Source organism: Camelina sativa, chromosome 5, assembly GCF_000633955.1.
Source record: "Camelina sativa cultivar DH55 chromosome 5, Cs, whole genome shotgun sequence".
Taxonomy (NCBI): domain Eukaryota; kingdom Viridiplantae; phylum Streptophyta; class Magnoliopsida; order Brassicales; family Brassicaceae; genus Camelina; species Camelina sativa.
Window position 1 is genome coordinate 5,233,639 of NC_025689.1, and position 19,946 is coordinate 5,253,584.

The 19,946-nt window shown below is 37.8% G+C and overlaps 5 protein-coding genes and 1 pseudogene across 7 annotated transcripts; 3 read left to right on the plus strand and 3 right to left on the minus strand.

Annotated features, from left to right (window-relative positions):
- Positions 7-3,030, plus strand: LOC104785603 (ethanolamine-phosphate cytidylyltransferase). The gene is made up of 9 exons (XM_010510858.1): positions 7-364; positions 457-692; positions 783-964; positions 1,554-1,625; positions 1,882-1,949; positions 2,203-2,323; positions 2,407-2,472; positions 2,568-2,690; positions 2,780-3,030. Exons 1-9 carry the CDS (start codon positions 42-44, stop codon positions 2,849-2,851), a joined length of 1,263 nt encoding a protein of 420 aa, XP_010509160.1. The 5' UTR covers positions 7-41; the 3' UTR covers positions 2,852-3,030.
- On the minus strand, positions 3,129-5,181 carry LOC104785604 (7-methylguanosine phosphate-specific 5'-nucleotidase A-like). Its single transcript, XM_010510859.2, has 10 exons — positions 5,029-5,181; positions 4,826-4,951; positions 4,666-4,726; positions 4,440-4,572; positions 4,225-4,348; positions 4,070-4,126; positions 3,877-3,973; positions 3,591-3,801; positions 3,454-3,514; positions 3,129-3,362 (listed from the first exon to the last, which is right to left on the minus strand). Exons 1-10 carry the CDS (start codon positions 5,140-5,142, stop codon positions 3,297-3,299), a joined length of 1,050 nt encoding a protein of 349 aa, XP_010509161.1. The 5' UTR covers positions 5,143-5,181; the 3' UTR covers positions 3,129-3,296.
- On the minus strand, positions 5,846-6,696 carry LOC104788915 (gem-associated protein 2-like). The gene is made up of 3 exons (XM_010514680.2): positions 6,301-6,696; positions 6,143-6,208; positions 5,846-6,046 (listed from the first exon to the last, which is right to left on the minus strand). The coding sequence occupies exons 1-3, from the start codon at positions 6,673-6,675 to the stop codon at positions 5,846-5,848; spliced, it is 642 nt and encodes a 213-aa protein (XP_010512982.2). The 5' UTR covers positions 6,676-6,696.
- On the plus strand, positions 6,930-10,717 carry LOC104785605. Of its 3 annotated transcripts, none has more exons than XM_010510863.2 (9): positions 6,930-7,001; positions 7,084-7,197; positions 7,285-7,336; positions 8,469-8,523; positions 8,959-9,054; positions 9,159-9,212; positions 9,278-9,343; positions 10,026-10,104; positions 10,215-10,717. In XM_010510863.2, the coding sequence occupies exons 1-9, from the start codon at positions 6,957-6,959 to the stop codon at positions 10,290-10,292; spliced, it is 639 nt and encodes a 212-aa protein (XP_010509165.1). In that variant the 5' UTR covers positions 6,930-6,956; the 3' UTR covers positions 10,293-10,717. The 3 variants fall into 3 exon arrangements, with proteins under 3 accessions (XP_010509165.1, XP_010509164.1, XP_010509163.1); XM_010510862.2 differs by lacking the exon at positions 7,285-7,336 and adding an exon at positions 8,257-8,308; XM_010510861.2 differs by lacking the exons at positions 6,930-7,001; positions 7,084-7,197; positions 7,285-7,336 and adding exons at positions 7,902-7,973; positions 8,056-8,169; positions 8,257-8,308.
- LOC104785606 (UPF0725 protein EMB2204-like) lies at positions 10,611-12,336 on the plus strand. The gene is made up of 5 exons (XM_010510864.2): positions 10,611-10,695; positions 10,820-10,954; positions 11,055-11,241; positions 11,340-11,440; positions 11,523-12,336. The coding sequence occupies exons 1-5, from the start codon at positions 10,621-10,623 to the stop codon at positions 12,009-12,011; spliced, it is 987 nt and encodes a 328-aa protein (XP_010509166.1). The 5' UTR covers positions 10,611-10,620; the 3' UTR covers positions 12,012-12,336.
- On the minus strand, positions 13,777-19,940 carry LOC104788916 (annotated as a pseudogene).

Below are 19,946 nucleotides of genomic sequence, written 5' to 3' on the forward strand. Positions count from 1 at the left end.
CTGAGAGAGAGTTTGAAAAATTCTCTGTTTGTAAGCAAAAAATGGTTTGGGAGAAAGAGAAGATCGTCGGAAGTTGTATAGTCGGAGGAGCTGCGTTCGCCGTCGGAGCTTCTTTCCTCCATCTATTCCTTAAAGGCGAGCTTCCGTTAGGATTAGGTTTAGGTTTGTCTTCTCCATGGCGCATTTTGAGAAAACGAAAGCCTGTTCGCGTCTACATGGACGGTTGCTTCGACATGATGCACTACGGCCACTGCAACGCGCTTCGACAAGCTCGTGCTCTCGGTGACCAATTGGTCGTCGGTGTTGTTTCCGACGAAGAAATCATTGCTAACAAAGGACCTCCTGTTACGCCTCTTCACGAGAGGTCTCGAGAGATTTCACAAATTGTTTCTTGTAATTCGGATTTGTGTTTTTTTTGTTTAATTTTGATTTTTGATTTTGCGATATGGTTTTTAGAATGACGATGGTGAAGGCTGTGAAGTGGGTGGATGAAGTTATATCTGATGCTCCTTACGCTATTACGGAAGAATTTATGAAGAAATTGTTCGATGAGTATCAGATCGATTACATCATCCATGGTGATGATCCTTGTGTTCTTCCTGATGGATCTGATGCTTATGCACTTGCTAAGAAGGCTGGTCGTTACAAACAGATTAAGCGTACTGAAGGTGTTTCTAGCACTGATATCGTTGGTAATCTCTCATACTTCGTCCCTTCCCATTTCAATTTTGCTCATCCTTGAAATCACATCATGTTTCTAACATTTTAGATTTTGCAATCAGGTCGTATGCTTCTTTGTGTAAGAGAAAGAACCGTTAGTGACACTCATAGTCGTTCTTCTCTGCAAAGGCAATTTAGTCATGGCCATAATAGCCCCAAGTTTGATGATGGAGGTTCTTCTGGTACTCGTGTCTCACACTTTCTTCCTACTTCCCGAAGAATTGTTCAGTTCTCCAATGGCAAGGTATGCAAGTTTTAAGAGTGTCCTGTCCTCAAGCTTTATGTATTGTATACTTGTGTTTCTACCAGTTATTTTACTCAGGCACATAGCATTGATCTTTGAAGGTTTGTATACATACGGCTGTAATATCTGTTGGTTTATGATCTAGTAGGTTGAACAAGTACATGACCCTTGATTTTTAATAGCTATGCAAGTGGCTCAGAGCTTACTGTTATTTTAGTTGTTTTGATTAACATAGAGAACGGGCTCTAACAGCTGCATCAGTAGTTTTCCTCATCATCATGGGAACACTCTCTGGTTCACTTTTGGTTCTTACCTCCAGTAACTAATTATCAAGTTAACTGGTTCACACTTTCTATGAGTATTTTAACCAATCATTGGATACTTTTATGTGCTTATCTATATTTTTCTCTAAGTTTCAACAGAGATTGCTTCACATCTCATTTTATGGCCTGTTTCAAGTCATACCCGCTAGATGTATCTTAAGCTTGTTTTCCTTAATAGATTCACCTTTCCCTTAATTCTGTCATTTACTTCTTTTTTCATTTTCCTTCTCATATTGTATCTCAAATTTATATGCTTATGATGGCAGGGGCCAGGACCTGATGCACGCATAATTTACATAGATGGTGCTTTTGATCTATTCCATGCTGGCCATGTTGAGGTATTTTAAGTTAGTTTGGTGCATACAACATACTGTTAAGCTTATATATGAGGATTGGAAGTTTTATTTCTGGTTATGAACTATAAGCTTTGATCATGGACAGCCATTTTCACAATAGTCGTCACAATATATTCCAGCTCCAAATCTTCTTCATGAAGAAACAAATGCACTAGCCTAAGTTAGATTCTAGTTTTAATACGTCCAATTTTATTCTGCCAATGTTAATTCTTGTTCTTGATTTACTCAATTTGTTCAGATTCTCAGGCGTGCTCGAGAGCTTGGAGACTTCCTTCTTGTTGGAATACATAATGACCAGACTGTCAGGTTTATAAGCTCAATTTTGGCAGTCTGCTCAATTGATTGTCTCAGTTTTTATTTCATTATCTTGTTCTGTTTTCATGTCCTGGAAAGTGTTATGGGGATTGATCAAATGAACTGATGATGTTAGTTTTAGGAAAAAAGAATTTTGTCCTCATTCTGGTATCTACTCTAATACTTGAGAAGTTTTGATGTGCATAATTGCATCTCTGCTTAACATCGTCTGACCAAATTGTGCTTGTTATACGTTGCTGTGCAGTGCTAAAAGAGGAACGCACCGCCCAATCATGAATCTCCATGAAAGGAGTTTAAGTGTTCTGGCATGTCGCTATGTAGATGAGGTGATCATTGGTGCTCCATGGGAAGTGTCTAGAGATACGGTAAGCTGTCTATGCACTTTTCCAAATAATACCCAAATGGCTTTCAAGAAACGCTGTTGTTGACAATGATTTGGATATTGCAGATAACGACATTTGACATTTCGTTGGTTGTTCATGGGACAGTAGCCGAGAGCGATGATTTTCGAAAGGTAAAAGCAAGATGTGGATGCGAGTTGATGTATATAAAAATAGTTTAAATACAAAGACGTGTGTTTTCTGAGAATGTGGTTGATTATTTTGACAGGAGGAAGATAATCCGTATGCTGTACCAATAAGCATGGGCATATTCGAAATTCTAGAAAGCCCTCTTGATATCACAACTTCCACTATAATCAGGAGGATTGTAGCAAACCATGAAGCATATCAGGCAAGTTTCTTTCTTTGCTTATTCTTCTTGGTCTTATTATTGATTCACTTGAACAATGTCTCACTCAAATTCGTTTTGTATTTCTTTAGAAACGTAATGCGAAGAAGGAAGCTAGTGAGAAAAAGTACTACGAGCAGAAGTCATTTGTGGTCGGGGACTGATAGAATGAAATATATGCTTGGCTTTTTAAGTCCATGTTCGGTTTCTTGCACATCTTATATCTGTGTAATGACTACATAGTAGGATGTTTTTTTTTGGATGAGACTCCAACTCTACATATTACGTTTTGTTCTCTAGATTACACTTTACATAAAGAGGGCACTTATGGTTTTAGTACCAATTGCTTCTTTTATACTCTTCACTGTTTTGATCTTTCATTTTATCTTTACTCTCTGTTTCGCTTGTTGCAGCAAATAATTTAGATTGTATATGTTACCATACGTTAAGCATATTCTTTTAATCATTAGATTAACTCTCTCTCTCAATACTGGTCTCTCTACATAATCTTAAAGCCAGACACATGAATTCAACTTCAATAATGTTGTTTTTCATCAACAGAAAGAAAGAATCATGCACTTAAAACTAACTCCTCAAAGGCAATGTAAGCTAACTCGCTTCTGTTGAGAACAACTGAGAAACAAGCTCCAGAGCTCCCCACATAGGTGCATCATTCTTTGTTAGACCCACACAAGACATAAAACATTGATTAGCGAATTTTCAGGTGATTAAGATAATCTACAAAATTGCTTATGTGTTTACTTACAAGATAAACAAGATCGAAGGCCTCACGGTAGCTCTCAAGACTCTTCTCAATGTTATCGTTCCTGGAGAGAGATAAGGAATAATTAGAGAAGACCAAAACAGAGAAGAAGCAAAACAGAAGAAAACAAAAAAGCTCACAGAAATCCAATTGATATTCGAGTATCATAATTCAATCCATCAGACATCCTTAAATCCCCCAAATGATCTCCCATAAGCAAAACATTGGTTCGTTTTTTCATGTTTGCATTTTCTTCATCTTCCTCGGCAGTGTCAACACCAAGTCGATCATGAAGTGGAGCAGCCATGTCTAAAGCGTGTTCGTTTTTGTTTAGCACGTGAATCAGCTTTCCTGTATTGTAAAAGGTTAAAAGAGACTAGTTTATAAATGCGCTTACATGAATGATAAAACACAAACCAAATATACCTTTGAAAGACACAAGCTGTCCATCATCATTGAACACCATCCTGTTCGATACAATCTTCACATTCTTGAAAGTTCTATGAAGGTTCTGCCTCAAAACCTAGTAAGAAAGTGAGAATGTAACAAAACCACATTCATTATAGAGGCACCAAAAGTGGGAGAGTAACTCTTATTAGCTAATACTCCTTAGAGTCACCTCTTCAATGACATCAGCAAGTCCAGCTGAAAAAATCAGAACTGGGATCTCCTTTTTCTGAATCAGATTGCAAATAATAAAAGGTCGAGTTAGACAATTATAGTTGTTTCATTCACCACTGAAGTATAATTCCAACATGAATCCATCCTTGTTACCTCCAAAAATTCAAAAAGCTCAGTCACACCTTCTCTAAAAGCTATGGAGGAATCCGCAACAGATTTCTTGATTGCCTCATATGTTAAACCTCCCTCAATGAGAAGCTCATGAGTTTTACTCCACCTCATCACAAACAACAACAAGTTTCTCAGATAAACCCCCCAATTAGAGTATCAAACGCAATTGTGATTGATAAGAAGAAGAGTATACATACCATTCTTCCATGAGTTTGGTTTTCTCATCAACAGGAATCACAGGAGAAATCTCCAGAGGATGATAGTGATCATACAATGCTTGCCTCTTAGCATCGTAATACGCATTTCCTTGCTGCAAGAGGCCATGACTGGCTATATATATATAAAGGTTTCAGCTTTACTTGAATTTGGTTAGTGAGAAGAGAGAAGATTACAATTGATCAAATGTGTGTATGATGAACATACTCTGGCCTCGAAGTCCATTGACTCGGTATCTCGTTAATGTCGCATCGAAGTCTGCAATGACCTTACAAAAATTGGCAGAGACCAAAACGACACAAAGTTTTAATCTTTGAGAACAAAAAGAAAACTTGGACATAGATTCGGAGATAGAGTGGGGAAAGACCTGAAATTTGGAAGGATCCGCGTCACGAATTAGGGCTATTTTATCGGTGATGGCTCGAGGATGATCCATCACAGTGTTGGCAGATAGATTAGACTGTTCCATTGGACTCTTGGCCAAAGAGTTATTCTGAGAAGAGAAAAGGAGAAAACTTTATACGGACAGCGTCTGAGATTTCTCAATTTTAGAGTGAAAGAGAGACTGACCTCGTGGCCGAAGTAACAAAATGAATGTGTTAGCGAGTGAGTACGGCGACGGACGACAGAGATACGAATTGACGACGGCGCGTGAAAGCGCGTGCAGCAGTTGATAATGAGCATCAAGCAACAGTGTCAGTGAGATCAGTACTTTTATAAAATGCATTTACACTTTTATCCCATTCTTTAATTCTTTTACAATTTGATGCATTTACACTTTTAGCCCATTCTTTAATTCTTAAGCTTATACAAACACCATTTTGCTTGGTCAGAGAGATTTAAATCAATCAAATATTTAATAGGCTTATCAAAAATTTCTCTTGCCAAAAGCTTTTAGGGTCTGTTACTAAAGTTTGTTTGCCAGTGATGTGATAGTGTTGATTATGTCAAAGCTCCCACCTTTGTTTGAAATAGAGAGTTCTCTCCATGTATGTATGTTATTGAAAGGTCAATGTTTTCGTTGACTTTCACTTCATATTTAGATGAGTACTCTGTTCTGTTGTTAAATGGTAAAAGGCAATTTATGACAAACAAAAATTAGCTCTATATCTATAATAAGCAAAGTTGGAAAGTTTCGGTTTATTTGACTCTAAAAGATTTGTGACCATTTTGCATAACTTTTATACAACAAAAAACGAGTTTATTGCTCTTCTTACTTAAAAGCATTACATTGAACATTTCACTGCACAGATTGTAAACCTCAACACTATTAACAAAAGTCTCCAACCAAAAAAAGAAAGAAAAGAAGTAAAAACTATGCAACAAATGAGAAGAAGCAGATACTAAATCATCAATCACACCACACAAAAAGTGCATGTGAAGAAGCTTAGAGAGGCTTGAAGTAGAGGTGATGATCTGAGAAAAGAACCCTAAAAGCTTGTCTGCAGTTACACTTCAATCTAATTACAAACCCATCTCCTGATCTCTCTATCCTCATCCCTCCTCCGCATTCTTCTTCTTCTTCTTCTTCCACTTCTTCTTGGTCCTTATGCGACTCTTCTTCCACTTCTTCTTGTTCCTTATGCGACTAATGAATGATATTTCACAGTAAACTTATCAAAAACAGTAATTGAGTAATCTTAAAGACTAAAAAAGCAGAATGATTAAAGAATAAACATCAAACCTCATAAGCATAGTTAGTCTCTCCACGATTCATCTCCTCTACGCAATGGTTAACCTTATTCATCGTCTGTTTAACCAAAACCCGATTCAAGATTCTTGATTTAGCATTAGTTAAAACCAGAATGAGAGAAACAAAGAATGCTTAACTATACAACAAACCTCTGTATCAGAAGCAGACGGCGTCGTATCTTGCTTCTCCGAAACAGGGCTTGTGAGATTCGGGTCATGAACAGAGGAAGAAGATTGGTTGTTCTCCGGGGAAGTGAAGAGAAGAGGAGAAGTGATAAAGATTGGTTCTTCTTGAGGGGAGAGTTTTCTTCGTTTGGACTGATCAGAATCGTCGGAAACAGGGGAGGCGCGTTTCAACGGAGGTGGTGTGATCTCATCGGCGGGTAACAACAAGGATGGGGAAGGAGAGTAGTCGTAGTAAGGTCGTGGAGAAGTGATACGGAGGAGAGAGAGATCAATGTCGTTGACGCTCAGATTATGGTTACGGTCTATAACTTTGTCTTCCCTCATCATCATCATCATCATCTTCTTCTTCTTCTTCTTTGTTTACTCTTCTTTTGCTCTGCTTCTTCCTTCACGAAAAAAAATAAGTTTTGAGAATGAAAGATTATTAATCACGTAATCCTTTTGCCTTTGGAATCTTCAAGGCTTTATAGACTCGGTTTAAAGATTCCGGTTCAATTTCGGTTTAAATTAAGAGTTAAACGGTTTACGTAATTTACAAATTTTTATTATTATTTTTTAGTAAAATTCATATAATCAACACGCGACGTCTTATTTATTACATTAAAATCTACTCCGCCGTGATGAGTGTCGCCGGCGTGCACCGTTTAACTCTTTCTCTCCCGCCGGTACTCGTTTTTTTTGTCTCTTGCTCTCACGAAACCTTGATTTTTTTGAGATAAATTAGTAATCTTGCTGCTCTGTTTCCAGAAATGTTATCTCCGTAACTTCATTAGCAATGGGAAGCACACTCCATCTCTGCTACCACATCGCTACTCTGTATTCCACCATAGTCACCGGCTGGTTACCTCCTCTAGTCAAAAAGTTGGTATTTTTATTATTGAGAAAAATACTTTGGTTCGAATTCGAGCTGTGTCTGACCTCTCTCTCTTTGTTTGTACTTTCTTTTAGGCTTCGAATAAATCTGATGCTGAGGCTGAGGCTGAGTCTTCGTATGGTGAAGGTATTCATGTATTGAGAGTTTACATCAACGATTCAGTTTATGTATCTTCTATACTCTTTGGTTGATACATATATATTCACTCCTTTTTTTGTGTTTCTTCCCATGTTTGTTTGTTATTGAATTGAGTTATGACACTGTCTTCTCTTACCTGNTGTGATCTCATCGGCGGGTAACAACAAGGATGGGGAAGGAGAGTAGTCGTAGTAAGGTCGTGGAGAAGTGATACGGAGGAGAGAGAGATCAATGTCGTTGACGCTCAGATTATGGTTACGGTCTATAACTTTGTCTTCCCTCATCATCATCATCATCATCTTCTTCTTCTTCTTCTTTGTTTACTCTTCTTTTGCTCTGCTTCTTCCTTCACGAAAAAAAATAAGTTTTGAGAATGAAAGATTATTAATCACGTAATCCTTTTGCCTTTGGAATCTTCAAGGCTTTATAGACTCGGTTTAAAGATTCCGGTTCAATTTCGGTTTAAATTAAGAGTTAAACGGTTTACGTAATTTACAAATTTTTATTATTATTTTTTAGTAAAATTCATATAATCAACACGCGACGTCTTATTTATTACATTAAAATCTACTCCGCCGTGATGAGTGTCGCCGGCGTGCACCGTTTAACTCTTTCTCTCCCGCCGGTACTCGTTTTTTTTGTCTCTTGCTCTCACGAAACCTTGATTTTTTTGAGATAAATTAGTAATCTTGCTGCTCTGTTTCCAGAAATGTTATCTCCGTAACTTCATTAGCAATGGGAAGCACACTCCATCTCTGCTACCACATCGCTACTCTGTATTCCACCATAGTCACCGGCTGGTTACCTCCTCTAGTCAAAAAGTTGGTATTTTTATTATTGAGAAAAATACTTTGGTTCGAATTCGAGCTGTGTCTGACCTCTCTCTCTTTGTTTGTACTTTCTTTTAGGCTTCGAATAAATCTGATGCTGAGGCTGAGGCTGAGTCTTCGTATGGTGAAGGTATTCATGTATTGAGAGTTTACATCAACGATTCAGTTTATGTATCTTCTATACTCTTTGGTTGATACATATATATTCACTCCTTTTTTTGTGTTTCTTCCCATGTTTGTTTGTTATTGAATTGAGTTATGACACTGTCTTCTCTTACCTGCTTTTCTAGGTGAAATGTTGGATAAGAATGGGACAAGCAGGAGCAACCCGTTCGTTTCAGAAGAGTATGTGATATACTACTAAATCTTTGCTTTGGTATATACTTTTCTAATGCTTCTCTGTAATGACACGCTTATGAGTTAGAAAATATGACTGTGGCTGGCTACCATGTTAAAACTACTTCATTGTTTCCATGTTTTGTTTGACACTCCCACAGAGAACTGAGTATTGCAGTTTAATGTTTATCTTTGCTTTTCATAATGATCTGCCTGAGTTACTTTGGTTTCCCACTTCTGTGGTGATCATGAAAACGTCTGTTGTTTTTCTGATATGGTCTGTCCAAGTATTAGATAAGATAGTTCCGGTTCTGTTCACTGTGATTGAGATATGCATTGCAAAGGAAAGATTTGGGGAATTAATATAATCTTTAAGATTAGAAATATCTCTTCCTTTTTCCTTTTGATGATTTTGCCCGCCTGGATGTGCTGCAATAATTGCAGGCTTCTCAAGAAGTTGAAGAGATATGGACTCTCTGGAATACTATCCTATGGGTTACTTAATACGGTCTATTACTCCACAGCTTTCCTCTTGGTGTGGTGAGTAGAATAGAATTCTGACAGTAAAGCTACACTGGAAAATTGTTCTCCATCATAACATACTTGAGCCTGAACTCTGAAGAGTGACATCTATATGTAAATAGGTTTTATGTGGCCCCAGCACCGGGAAAAATGGGTTATCTTGCTGCGGCTGAGAGGTATGAAATATTCTTCAGCATTTTCTTAGTGTTAAAAGGACGTGAGAGATTCGTGTTGCATGCAGATTTCTTAAAGTGATGGCCATGGTCTGGGCTGGAAGCCAAGTTACTAAGCTCATCAGAATCGGAGGGTAAGTAGCTAATATAAGCTACTTACTCAGTTAGTTTTCTGTAGCTTAAGAACATCATTATGCTCTCATTCTAGTTTCATGGGTCTGAGATGCCTTTGAGTAAGCTGTTTAACTGCATCCTGCCAGATTATGATGATGCAGTTGTAATTAAAACATTTCGTATTGTCTCGTCATGATAGATTTGCTTGCAGACTATGGCATTATTGTTTTAGCATCAACAACCAAAAAATCATTTGATTTGCAAAGTTCATAATAACTAATAAGTGTAGAAACTTTCTGTATTAGTAGGTCCTGAAAAAGTGCCAAGTACTTCAACCTTTTCATGTGTAGGTTTTAGTAGAGATAAGTAATTGTTGTTTATAGATATTGGTATGTCGCTTTAAGATGCATGTGGTGATGAAAAATGTACCTTCAGTTTGATCCTTTGGCGCCTAGTAGACAATGCAAATCTACTGTCTAGGTCTTAGGCCACAAGTAATGGTAAGCAGAAGTGGGCATAGTATTAGTAGATAATCTGTAATGTTAAGTGAAAGTGATTCAAAACCAGTTATAAACATATATATATATATAGTAGATGGATACAGAGCAGTTGCACTTGCACTTTCATTTCCAGTTTTGATTATTGTCGATCTTATGTTGTGATGTTGTGATACATACCCGTGAAGAATGTTGATGGATGCAGGGCAGTCGCACTTGCACCTATTGTTGATAGAGGATTGTCGTGGTTTACAGTAAAATGCAAGTTTGAAAGTCAGGGAAAAGTGAGTGCACCAGTACATTTATTTCTCTAAGTAACACGCACGGTATGTAGATAATGATGATGAAAAAGTAGGTGATAAGTTAACCTGTGGATGCATTGCTCTTTTGACAGGCTTTTGGCGCATTGGTTGGGATATGTCTTGGTCTGGCTTTGATGCTATTTGTCGTTGTGACACTGCTTTGGGCATAGCACAGTACATTAAGTACGGGTTTTGGCTTTTCTTGTTTAACAGAGATAGATAATATATGTGTAAGAAGAGATAATTTTAAAAACATGGGAGCAAGCAATGTTTCCAGAGAATTTCAGTCTCTCGCCACAGAAGGCCCAATTTTTGTTAGTTTTTTTTACGAAGGCCCAATTAGAGCCCAAAATGGAGTCAGCCAGCCGGATGGATCAGGGCAGGGGAGGAGCTATATAAACAACCGCGTGGAAGAAACCTAAGTACAAATATCGACGGACCAAAAGCATCAGCAGCCGAATTATCCACAAACCTTAAGAGGACGAAGGAGACACGATCATGCTGTTACACTATACCCGTCGCAGTAGGGCTAAGATTCTAGAGAAGATGAAAAAACCTATGCCTACTATCAGTGTAATTTTATTATATTTTTGTTGATGGGAACTTACAAAAAAATTTGATTGGACTAATAATTATTTTGATTTTATCTTTTAACAATATATATATATATATATACAATGATTTGGTCTTTTATTAGCCGTTCGAGGCCAAGGGTTCGATAACATACGGTTTGTGTAGACTGCGGGAAGTGATCTGTAATGATCAATCTCCTTGTTGTAGCTTAGTCAATCTTTATGCTAAGATGGGACTTCATCGTTACAATTTGTTTCAGGTCACTTCTTCTTACCCCACATGAACATGAACATGATGCTATCTTTATATAATCTATTACTAGTTACGGTAAATCAATAATGTCTGTCTTGATGTATTAGGGGACAAACTATCAGCTCATTATCGTAAAGAAGTACCATTACAAATTGATTATTGCTGCTACCTGTTACTACATAACTTTGGTTGCAATGGATCCATCTACCTCTTTGCTCCACACTTTTCATATTAGAATCGGTGAACGCAAAATTGCCGGATTTGTTTTGTTGTGCAATATTGTTAGAATCCGAGGTAAAAAAGAAAACTCTGACTTGTGTTTTGATGTGCAATATTGTTCATTTGTTGTCTACACGTCAAGTCTTCCACTTGCTGATTTAATCTTTGTATAGGGGAAACCAATAAGGACGAGATCATTTCATACGACTTGCCAGGTAGCATGCCTGAGTGGCCGACAGAGGATCCTTTCGACAAGAGAAAGCGATTTTACGTGGTAAGATTATTATTATTATTAAGACACTCTTTGACTTTTGCTTTGTAGTTATGTTTGATATTTATGTTTTGCTTTTTTGTAGTTGAACAAATCAGAGGTCCAAGACAATGACTGGATTCGTCTTTACTTGGAACTTGCAGTCGCCAAATATAGAAGTACCGACATGGATCCTGATCTGTCCGACTTGAAGATTGTGAATGTGGCTATAGATACGAGCGAAGATCTCAGTGAGGGACTCAATGCCAAAAATGCAACTGTCTACATAAGTTACAAGGACTCGTGCGAGGATCGGGTTCGTAAGGATGTTGATCGCATAGCTGTAGTTAGAAGCACCTTCTGTGAGCGTACAGGACACTTCACTCTGATGGGTAGGCATCAGAGTTCAGAACTTATACCAAAAAAGGGTGCGGATCAGAGTTCAGAAATGATACCAAAAAAGTGCAAGTATCAGAGTGAGAATGACTCGTGTGAGGCTGGGGTTGGTGAGGATGCTGACTGCATTACAAGGAGATTCAATGAGGTTGGTGAGGATGCTGACCGCATTACAAGTAGCTTCAATGAGCATACGTGACGCCTCAGTCCCATGGGTCAGCAGAATCTGAGTTCAGAAAAAAGTTTTAAAGTATCAGCGTGTTATCCGCCGGCGTTTAAGCGTCCTCAAAAAGTGGCAGCTTTTGAGTCTTAGGTGGCCACAAGGCATACAAAAACCATGGTTTTGGCTTGGCTCGTCCTCTGCAGAAGACAAGATCCATTTGAAAATGTATGTAAGATAGTAAACTATTTACGGTTGCCGACTAAGTTATTTGGTGCGTTAAGTGGTTTAGTCTTTGTGCACTGTGTGGTTTTTGTTACGTCCTATGCTTGAGACTAATTTAACATTCTGCCTTGCTTTCAGACGTCTAAATTTTTACTGTTTCTCACTTATAATTTAACTGCGGAAAAATCTCTTCACTGTGATTTGAAATTGTCAACACAGAAGGTATATGAAGAGACGGAATGTGAGAAAAACTTTCTTCACTAAAGGCTAAAGCCCTTTTCCCTGAAACTGAGAGCCTTTCTTGTTGTGTTATGAGTAGACATCATGAGTTTTTATGTTATAGATTATCTTTTTTCGTAACAGTCCCTCTTCCCCTAATTTCAGTGGGCCGTATTACGGAGATATGATATCACTGATTACGGAGATATGATATCACCAATTACGTCTATTAAGGTTCCATATATGTATAGTAGATTATACTCAATAACTCTGTATAGGATACCCTAACAATGTACTCGTGTATATATATTCTACACTCTGATGTTAATAAGTGTATCACTTCTACAAACCTTTACAGGCCGAACACCCATAACTACCTCTACTTTGAATACTTATCTTTCTCAATATCTTAAACCCTAGATGAGAAGGACGGATGCCGTAGATGTTGTTTGTTCTCTTTCAGGAGAAGCTACTAATATATGTAATTTCCTTTAATCCTACTTATTGGGTATCTCTTAACACTGTTGTATCAGGGTTGATAAAAAGTTGCAGAAGATGGAAGCTGTAATTGTGAAGGCAAAAGTCATTTCCAGTCGACTGTAGCAACGTTGACAAGAAAGTTGAGACAGATGCTCGATTTGACTGAGGATGTAGCTAGTTTCCACATGAAACAGAGTGTGTTCCTCTACCAGCTTGCAGTACAGAAAATGCCTAGCTAAGAGTCTCCTTTGCTTGTCAATGAGACTAAATGTGGAACATTTCAAGTCAGCTTCACTTGAGGATGCCATTAGTGAGAAGTTTTTAAATCCCTCATTGCTTCATCATCTCCGACAATATAATTGCATCGTCGGTTGTGAATTATGGAGTGAATGCCGGTGTGAAGTCATGCACTGTGAAAATGGGTCAGCGAAAGAGTTTGAAGACAGTGAGTTTTGTACTAACGCTTGCTATGCAAGTTATTTTGTTGCCACAAATAAGTTCTATTATTTGTCTGATGTTTGAAAGGAAAAAAGTATTCGGCTTGAAGAAATGTATTTGATGACCATAGATGAGAGGAGAAACTCAGAGGATTGGATGTTTGATTATGCTCTGCAGCGTGCTGTTAGCAAACTAAGGAAGAGGAAATTTGCGTTACTCGTTGAGGCATTTGAAACCGTGCTGGCTTGAAGACTAGTATCTGGGACAATCATATGCGTTTGTCTAGTTTTATATTGTAACTATTCTAAAATGGTGAAACAATCAAATGTTGTTGTCATTAGTTGCTATATAGATGTTGAGTGTTGTTTTCATCATCTATAATCTGAGGATTTCTATTGCTTTATGTTGTCCGGGTTACCTAGAAGAGAGGCATGCGACAGTATAGGAAACCAAAAAATCAAGTGCCATCATCCTTGATCATACGCATTAGCAAAATAACAGGAGTATGAGTCTAAGACGAGAGACCTACGAGTTAAAAATGAACCCATATACACTTGAGGGCGTCCACAAGAGAACACATAGTATTATATGACTCAGAGCCCGAAACTAAATCCTTGATGACTTTGTTGACAAGATACTAGTGGATGTGAGCTATGGGAACACCTGCAATTATTCCTTTGATGAGAGTGTCAAGCTCCCCATCTCCTCTGTTTTGCAAGCTGCAAATGCCTTGGTGATATCCTCTTCACTTTCAGATCCTTGCTCGCATTTCGAGCTAACTCGAGAACTTCTGCAGTTGATGCTGTGTAGATTCTTTGCAGTGGCACCAATACTTTCATGTTCTGAAACTCTTTGCTTGAGCTGACCATGAATACGACCCACAGGACACTGAAAGAAGACCACATTGAAAGACAAAATAAGCTAGAGCACAGAGAAAGGCTTCCCATTAATCAGGCAGATGTCTTCTTGTACATAGATATACATTCAAACTGCAAACATTTATATAGGGGAACACACAAGACACTTCAACTAACCACACAGTTCTTTTATTTGCTTGACCATTCATCTACTACATCCTATAGCTATTACAACGTATCAAGTGATTATCATAGTAAAATACACTGCAGCAATAAAGCCATATAAGAAACATGGACTTGTATAAATTCACTAGTGATATCTATAATTCGGCTTTAACAAGGAAGAATCCCAAAAGTAAACTAATGACAATATCAGAACAATGATTGGAGTAGATATTTCCAGAAAAGAAAAAAAAAAAGATGAAGAGAAAAAGAACACGCACAAACAAGACAAATAGATGCTCCCATTAAGGCTCACTCAGTACCAATTGGTAGTACTCACTATGTCTTTCTTCGTACACAACTTACAAAGAGTGCATACAGAGAAATCAAGTTCGTTGACATTGAGACTACCAAACTCCAGAATAATGCACACATTGCTACTTTATTGCAGAAACACAGAGTAAAACATGTGTTCCAGAAATCAGAAATTTCCCAATAATGCATCAGACATAGAACAAAGTACAAATCTTGTTCCCAGTTCCCAGTTCACAATTGAACATAAATCATAAACCTTTAAGCACATCAAACTCAAAACCACTCGATTCTCAACTCACAAATAAAAAAGGAGCTAGGGTATGAGGGAGACCTGAATGCCGGCACGAGCAGAGCTAGAGATGGGTTTCTTCTTAACACTGTCTTTGTTAGCTGCCGTATTCTTTGCAGCTCCCTTACGAAGTTTATTACCTCTTTTTCTTTTATTGGCTCTTTTTCTTTTATTAGACTCAAACGGGCTCTCCATCCAGTCATATTGTTCTTCGTTGATCTAATTACAAAACCAACAATTAATCATCTGTTATAACATAAGCACCACATTATAACAGAATAGCTGACCTCATATATTTCGTTCTCTGCTGCTTCTTTATCTTCTTTCTCTGTATCTGGGTTCTTATATTCCATATCAATAGAATAAAAGTTCGTGAGAAGGTAATGTGGCCGAATATTGCACGAACGATTGTCCTCGTTATCTTCTGTTCTTTTGACTCCAGCAAATAGGAACATGGTTTCGAGGGATACAGCAATGCAACCTTTATCTCCCTCCAAACCTATATCCTCCCCACTACTACTTTTGCAAATCGCTACCATCACACCATCAATTATTCGACAGTCACGTATTATCACCCCATGATAACCCAAGAATTTGGCTCCCCCTTCCTTTAACAGTCCATGGTTGATCTCAGAGCCGAAAGTACCCTCAAAGGCAAATAATGTAGCTGCCACTGGGTGGGTTCGAAGACGCTTTAAAGCCTGTGGTAGAGTTTGGTACATATAAATGTGGGTTATCTTTACCATTTTTTCGCCTGGAATAGGAATCCATTTTCTAGTACATGAAGGTTTCTCTCCGCGTACCCTTCTTTCTCTCGGGATACCAAATTTTTTCACGTACACTAATGCACATTCAATATCATCAGCGTAGCAGTGATGAACGGAACCATCAGAACGCGTGTGAGGTATAGCATACTTATTTGGATCAACTTTCTGTAACAGATATGCAGCAGAAAGGGGCTTATACCTTTCTTCCCAACCATGTAAGACACGAGATGCACTTATCAAGTCAGAGGAAGTATAAGTCCAGCAGTCATCATGATTATCTTGATCGTGAATCCAACCCAGAGCGTGTTTGAGTCTATTTCTAGGTTCTTCCGACAGTAAAAACTCAGCGGGTAACTGATGTGTCCCATAAAACACCATTAAGATACCTTCATTATCAGAGAAATGAAGATCACCTTTAGGGTTTGTGTCCAAAACATACTGGAATCTCTGGTTTCCTAAAACAACCTCTGCTGTTTCATGCGTGATTGTCTCTGATAGTTTCCCTTTCAACTGAGATCGCAACTCAGGAGAAAGCCTACTGAATACAACTGACCTCCTGACTCCTTTCATTATGACTGCCTCTTCATCTTCATCTTCTGAACTACTATCATCGTATTGACTTTCGGTGTCTGATTTTTCGCTTTCAGGATTATCCGGAATATCTCTGTCATGTCTGCTGCTTCCCAAAAGTAGGCGCCTAGGCTTTCTTCTTGAATAAAGAAACGAGCTCATTGACTCGGTATCTTGACAAGCTTCCATGGGAGCACTTCTGTTTGAAGAGAAGGGTAAGTAATAGTCTGCTGATATGGTTGACATCATTGATCCTCCTGCAGCTTCTCCGTATTTCGAGTTCACAGTTTGCTGATTTTCTGCTTCATAATCCTCGCGGGCTAGAAGTGGAGAGATGGAGACAGATGGAGAGGAGGAGATGGAAACACTTTTATTCACTTTATGATCCACGTCCATGGGAAGATGTTCAAGCTGTGGTGGTCTGACAAGTTTAAATGCTGTGCTCGACGAAACAAGAAGACCAGGATCGTCCTTGGTTCCATCTATTGCAAGGAAAGTGTCTTAAGTACACTGCCTAACGAAAGTACTCAATTAATTAATCGACCTACTCAAGCAGAATGTATATCGTACCAGATTCAATGAGGTTGACAAGACTCTTTCTTGCAGCATCACTATTAATGTCCATATGATTCCCTCTGTAGATCTCTTCTAGTTCACACTGCCTCTTAAACACCATTTCCTTCATTTTGCTGGACTTTAGGGCATTTAGTCGTTTCACTTCATCTACGGCCTATAGCCAAAAGATTAGATATACGAAGAAGATAGATTCTAGCTGAATGAGACATATAAGGGTAGATGATAATGCTAGCTAACCAAAATAAAAACAAGATCCAATACCTCCAGGATAATGTCCAGACCGAGACATCCCTTTTTCAAAGAATCATCAGCTGGACCAGAAAGTAAGTCACTGCAATGGTCAAATCTTCTCCTCTCATCCATAGGTGTTTCCATTATATTCCACAGCTCTTGCATGCTTCTCCCCAAACCTTGTAGCTGAAACAAACAATAATTTTAAGGTATCAATCCCTACTAGCTGTGGTTTGCTTTCATGGGGTTCCTGAATTCATTTCCGTGAATGCTGGTGCAAGGTTAAATAAGAGGCTACCAATAAAATTGCATTTCTTATACAAATCAGAAAAATTCTTTTTTTATTACCTTGATCAACCTCTCATGTTTCTCCTCCTTCAGAGACTTTACAAGTTCTGTTAACCTAGCAAGAGTATCATTGCTAATGCTTTTCGAATGAGTCTTTGATAACTCGGTCAAACTGCTATGAACACTACTCAGTGCCTTCGAGGAATCAAACGACATAATCTCTGACAAATCATGGACAGCACTGATATAAGAGTTTACTTTCTGCAGTCGAACAGCCTGAAAATGAAATAAAGATGATAAGCACATAACCAGAAACATTTGCAAACAAATACGTGTAGATATAATAAATGTAAAAAAACCTTTTCATTACGAAGATCGTGCAGATGTGCTCTAAGTTCATCCAACTTTCTTTGTGTCAAGTCACTTTCATCAATTTCTGGACCAGAAGTAACAGGGTAATCATTTCCCGCTATGTTGGAAGAGATCTCTGCTATTTGAGTAAGTGTCTCAGAGAGTTCTTTCCTTTGCAGATCCTTTTTCATCAGGAGATCTTCCGATACAGGATTGACAGTGGATATCTGCTCCTTCAGAGAGCCTCCTTTCTTCTCAAACAAAAAATAATAAACATATATAAGACAATCGTATTTGTTCTCTATGAAACAAAAAAATGGAGTGTTGCTAAGAGTACCATACCCTTGGAAACGAAATTTTTTCACCAAGTGCATGCATGACGCTGGCAATCTCAGCTTGAGCTTGAGCTAATGAACGCTGTAACTGAGCTCTGTACTTAGGAATTTCCTCAAACATTTTGTTGTATATATGCAGACATTCCTGCTCAAGCTCTAGGAGCATCTTATCCCTGTCATTGTAGCTTTCCCCAATCTCATCCCATGTTATCTACACCACAATAAAACAAACATCAAAACATTCCTGATCAAGTAGAGTTTAAGTAAGAAACAAAGGAAACATACATGCTCAATTAGTATCATTAGTATCATCCTAATCCTGATTTCGATTACTGCTCAAATCTGAGCTAGTAAGTCAGTTGATTCAACAAACGAGGCTAACTAAGAAGATGCATCATGCTAAAATCAACCCACGACAAAATTAGTGTAGAGTTCTTCACAAGAAAACCTAAAAAACTGTAAGCAAATATAACCGCGGAGGCATAATTGGGGAATTTCAAAGTCAGAGAGGAAGAAATTGAAGCGTGAAATAGTCAAATTTTCTTGGAACCGAAATCAAAGGAGATAGAGACGATCCCAATCGAAATTTCGAAACAAAATCTGGAGAAAATGAAGAAGCTACGCAAGAGGAGAAAGCGAAGAATCTGAGAACCTGCAAAAGATAAGTGCTAGTGACTGTTGAAGACGGACACATTTCCACCATCGGCGCCGAGAAGAGCGAAATTGACGATGCTCTGAAACCCTAGAAGGTGTCTCGAGGCTATCTGGTTAAAGAAGCGTGAAGACGATCCCGAGAGATTTCGTTTCTAGAGCGAGAGAAGACAGAGAGAGAGAGAGAGCAAATGTGAAACAATGATTTTGGCGCTAAATTAGAATTTTGCATATTATTTATATTTTCTTTTGTTTCTTTTTTTAGCGTACCCACAAAGCTCAGGTGTGAAACCAGAGAGTCCATTCACATTTGGACAGCTGTATTATTTTCCGTACATCATACTCAACAGCATGGGATTAGGATTATGAGTATTTTAATATCAAATTTTATAAAATTGTTTCGTTAAAACATTTTTTTTAAGAAACTGTAAAATTATATGTCTCCAATGGTAAATCCTGATTTTGGGCCCTTAAAAATTTTAAAGACTTATTTTGAAAATTTATAATTTTACAAGTATTATTTATTTTGTATAAATTTTTTAGCATTTTATATTTACAAAACTAATTAAATTATTGTATTTTATAAAAGTTTAAACAAAAACATTACGACATAATAGCATATTAAAAACAGATTACAAAAAAAACGATCTATATAGATTAGGGGTTCTTTCTCATAAACATACCAGTCAAATAATCCTCAGTCTCCAGTCCAAACTCCAAACTGTTCACTGCAATACAATGAAGAAGGGAGAAGTATTTTTGGCAAAATTACAGTTCCATAATTTGAAACAAAACAACACTTGGAAAAATGTCTATTCTACACCAAAGTAATGTAAAATCAACCATCATCCATCCTAAGAGACAATAACTGAGTTCGTGGAAAACAGCAATAAAATCACTCAGTTGAGGTGAAAGATCAACAAAGCCTTAGGATAAAATGCAGGATGAAACAAAAGCCTTAGGATAAAATCAATAACAATGAGTAAGACCAAGGTAGACAAATCAACAAACTGATAAAGAATCATAGGAGAGTCAATTAACTGCGAAAAGAAGGAGACTAGTGGCAAACTGAATTTGATTTATTGAGAAGACTAGACTGGTTCATTCAATTTCTCAACTGAGACAGGTCAGGCATAAGGTTCAAAGTTTATGTACTTTTTCCAAAGTTTGTGAGAGAACCAGCAAGAATCAGGTTATCTTCTTAGTACAACAACTAGGCC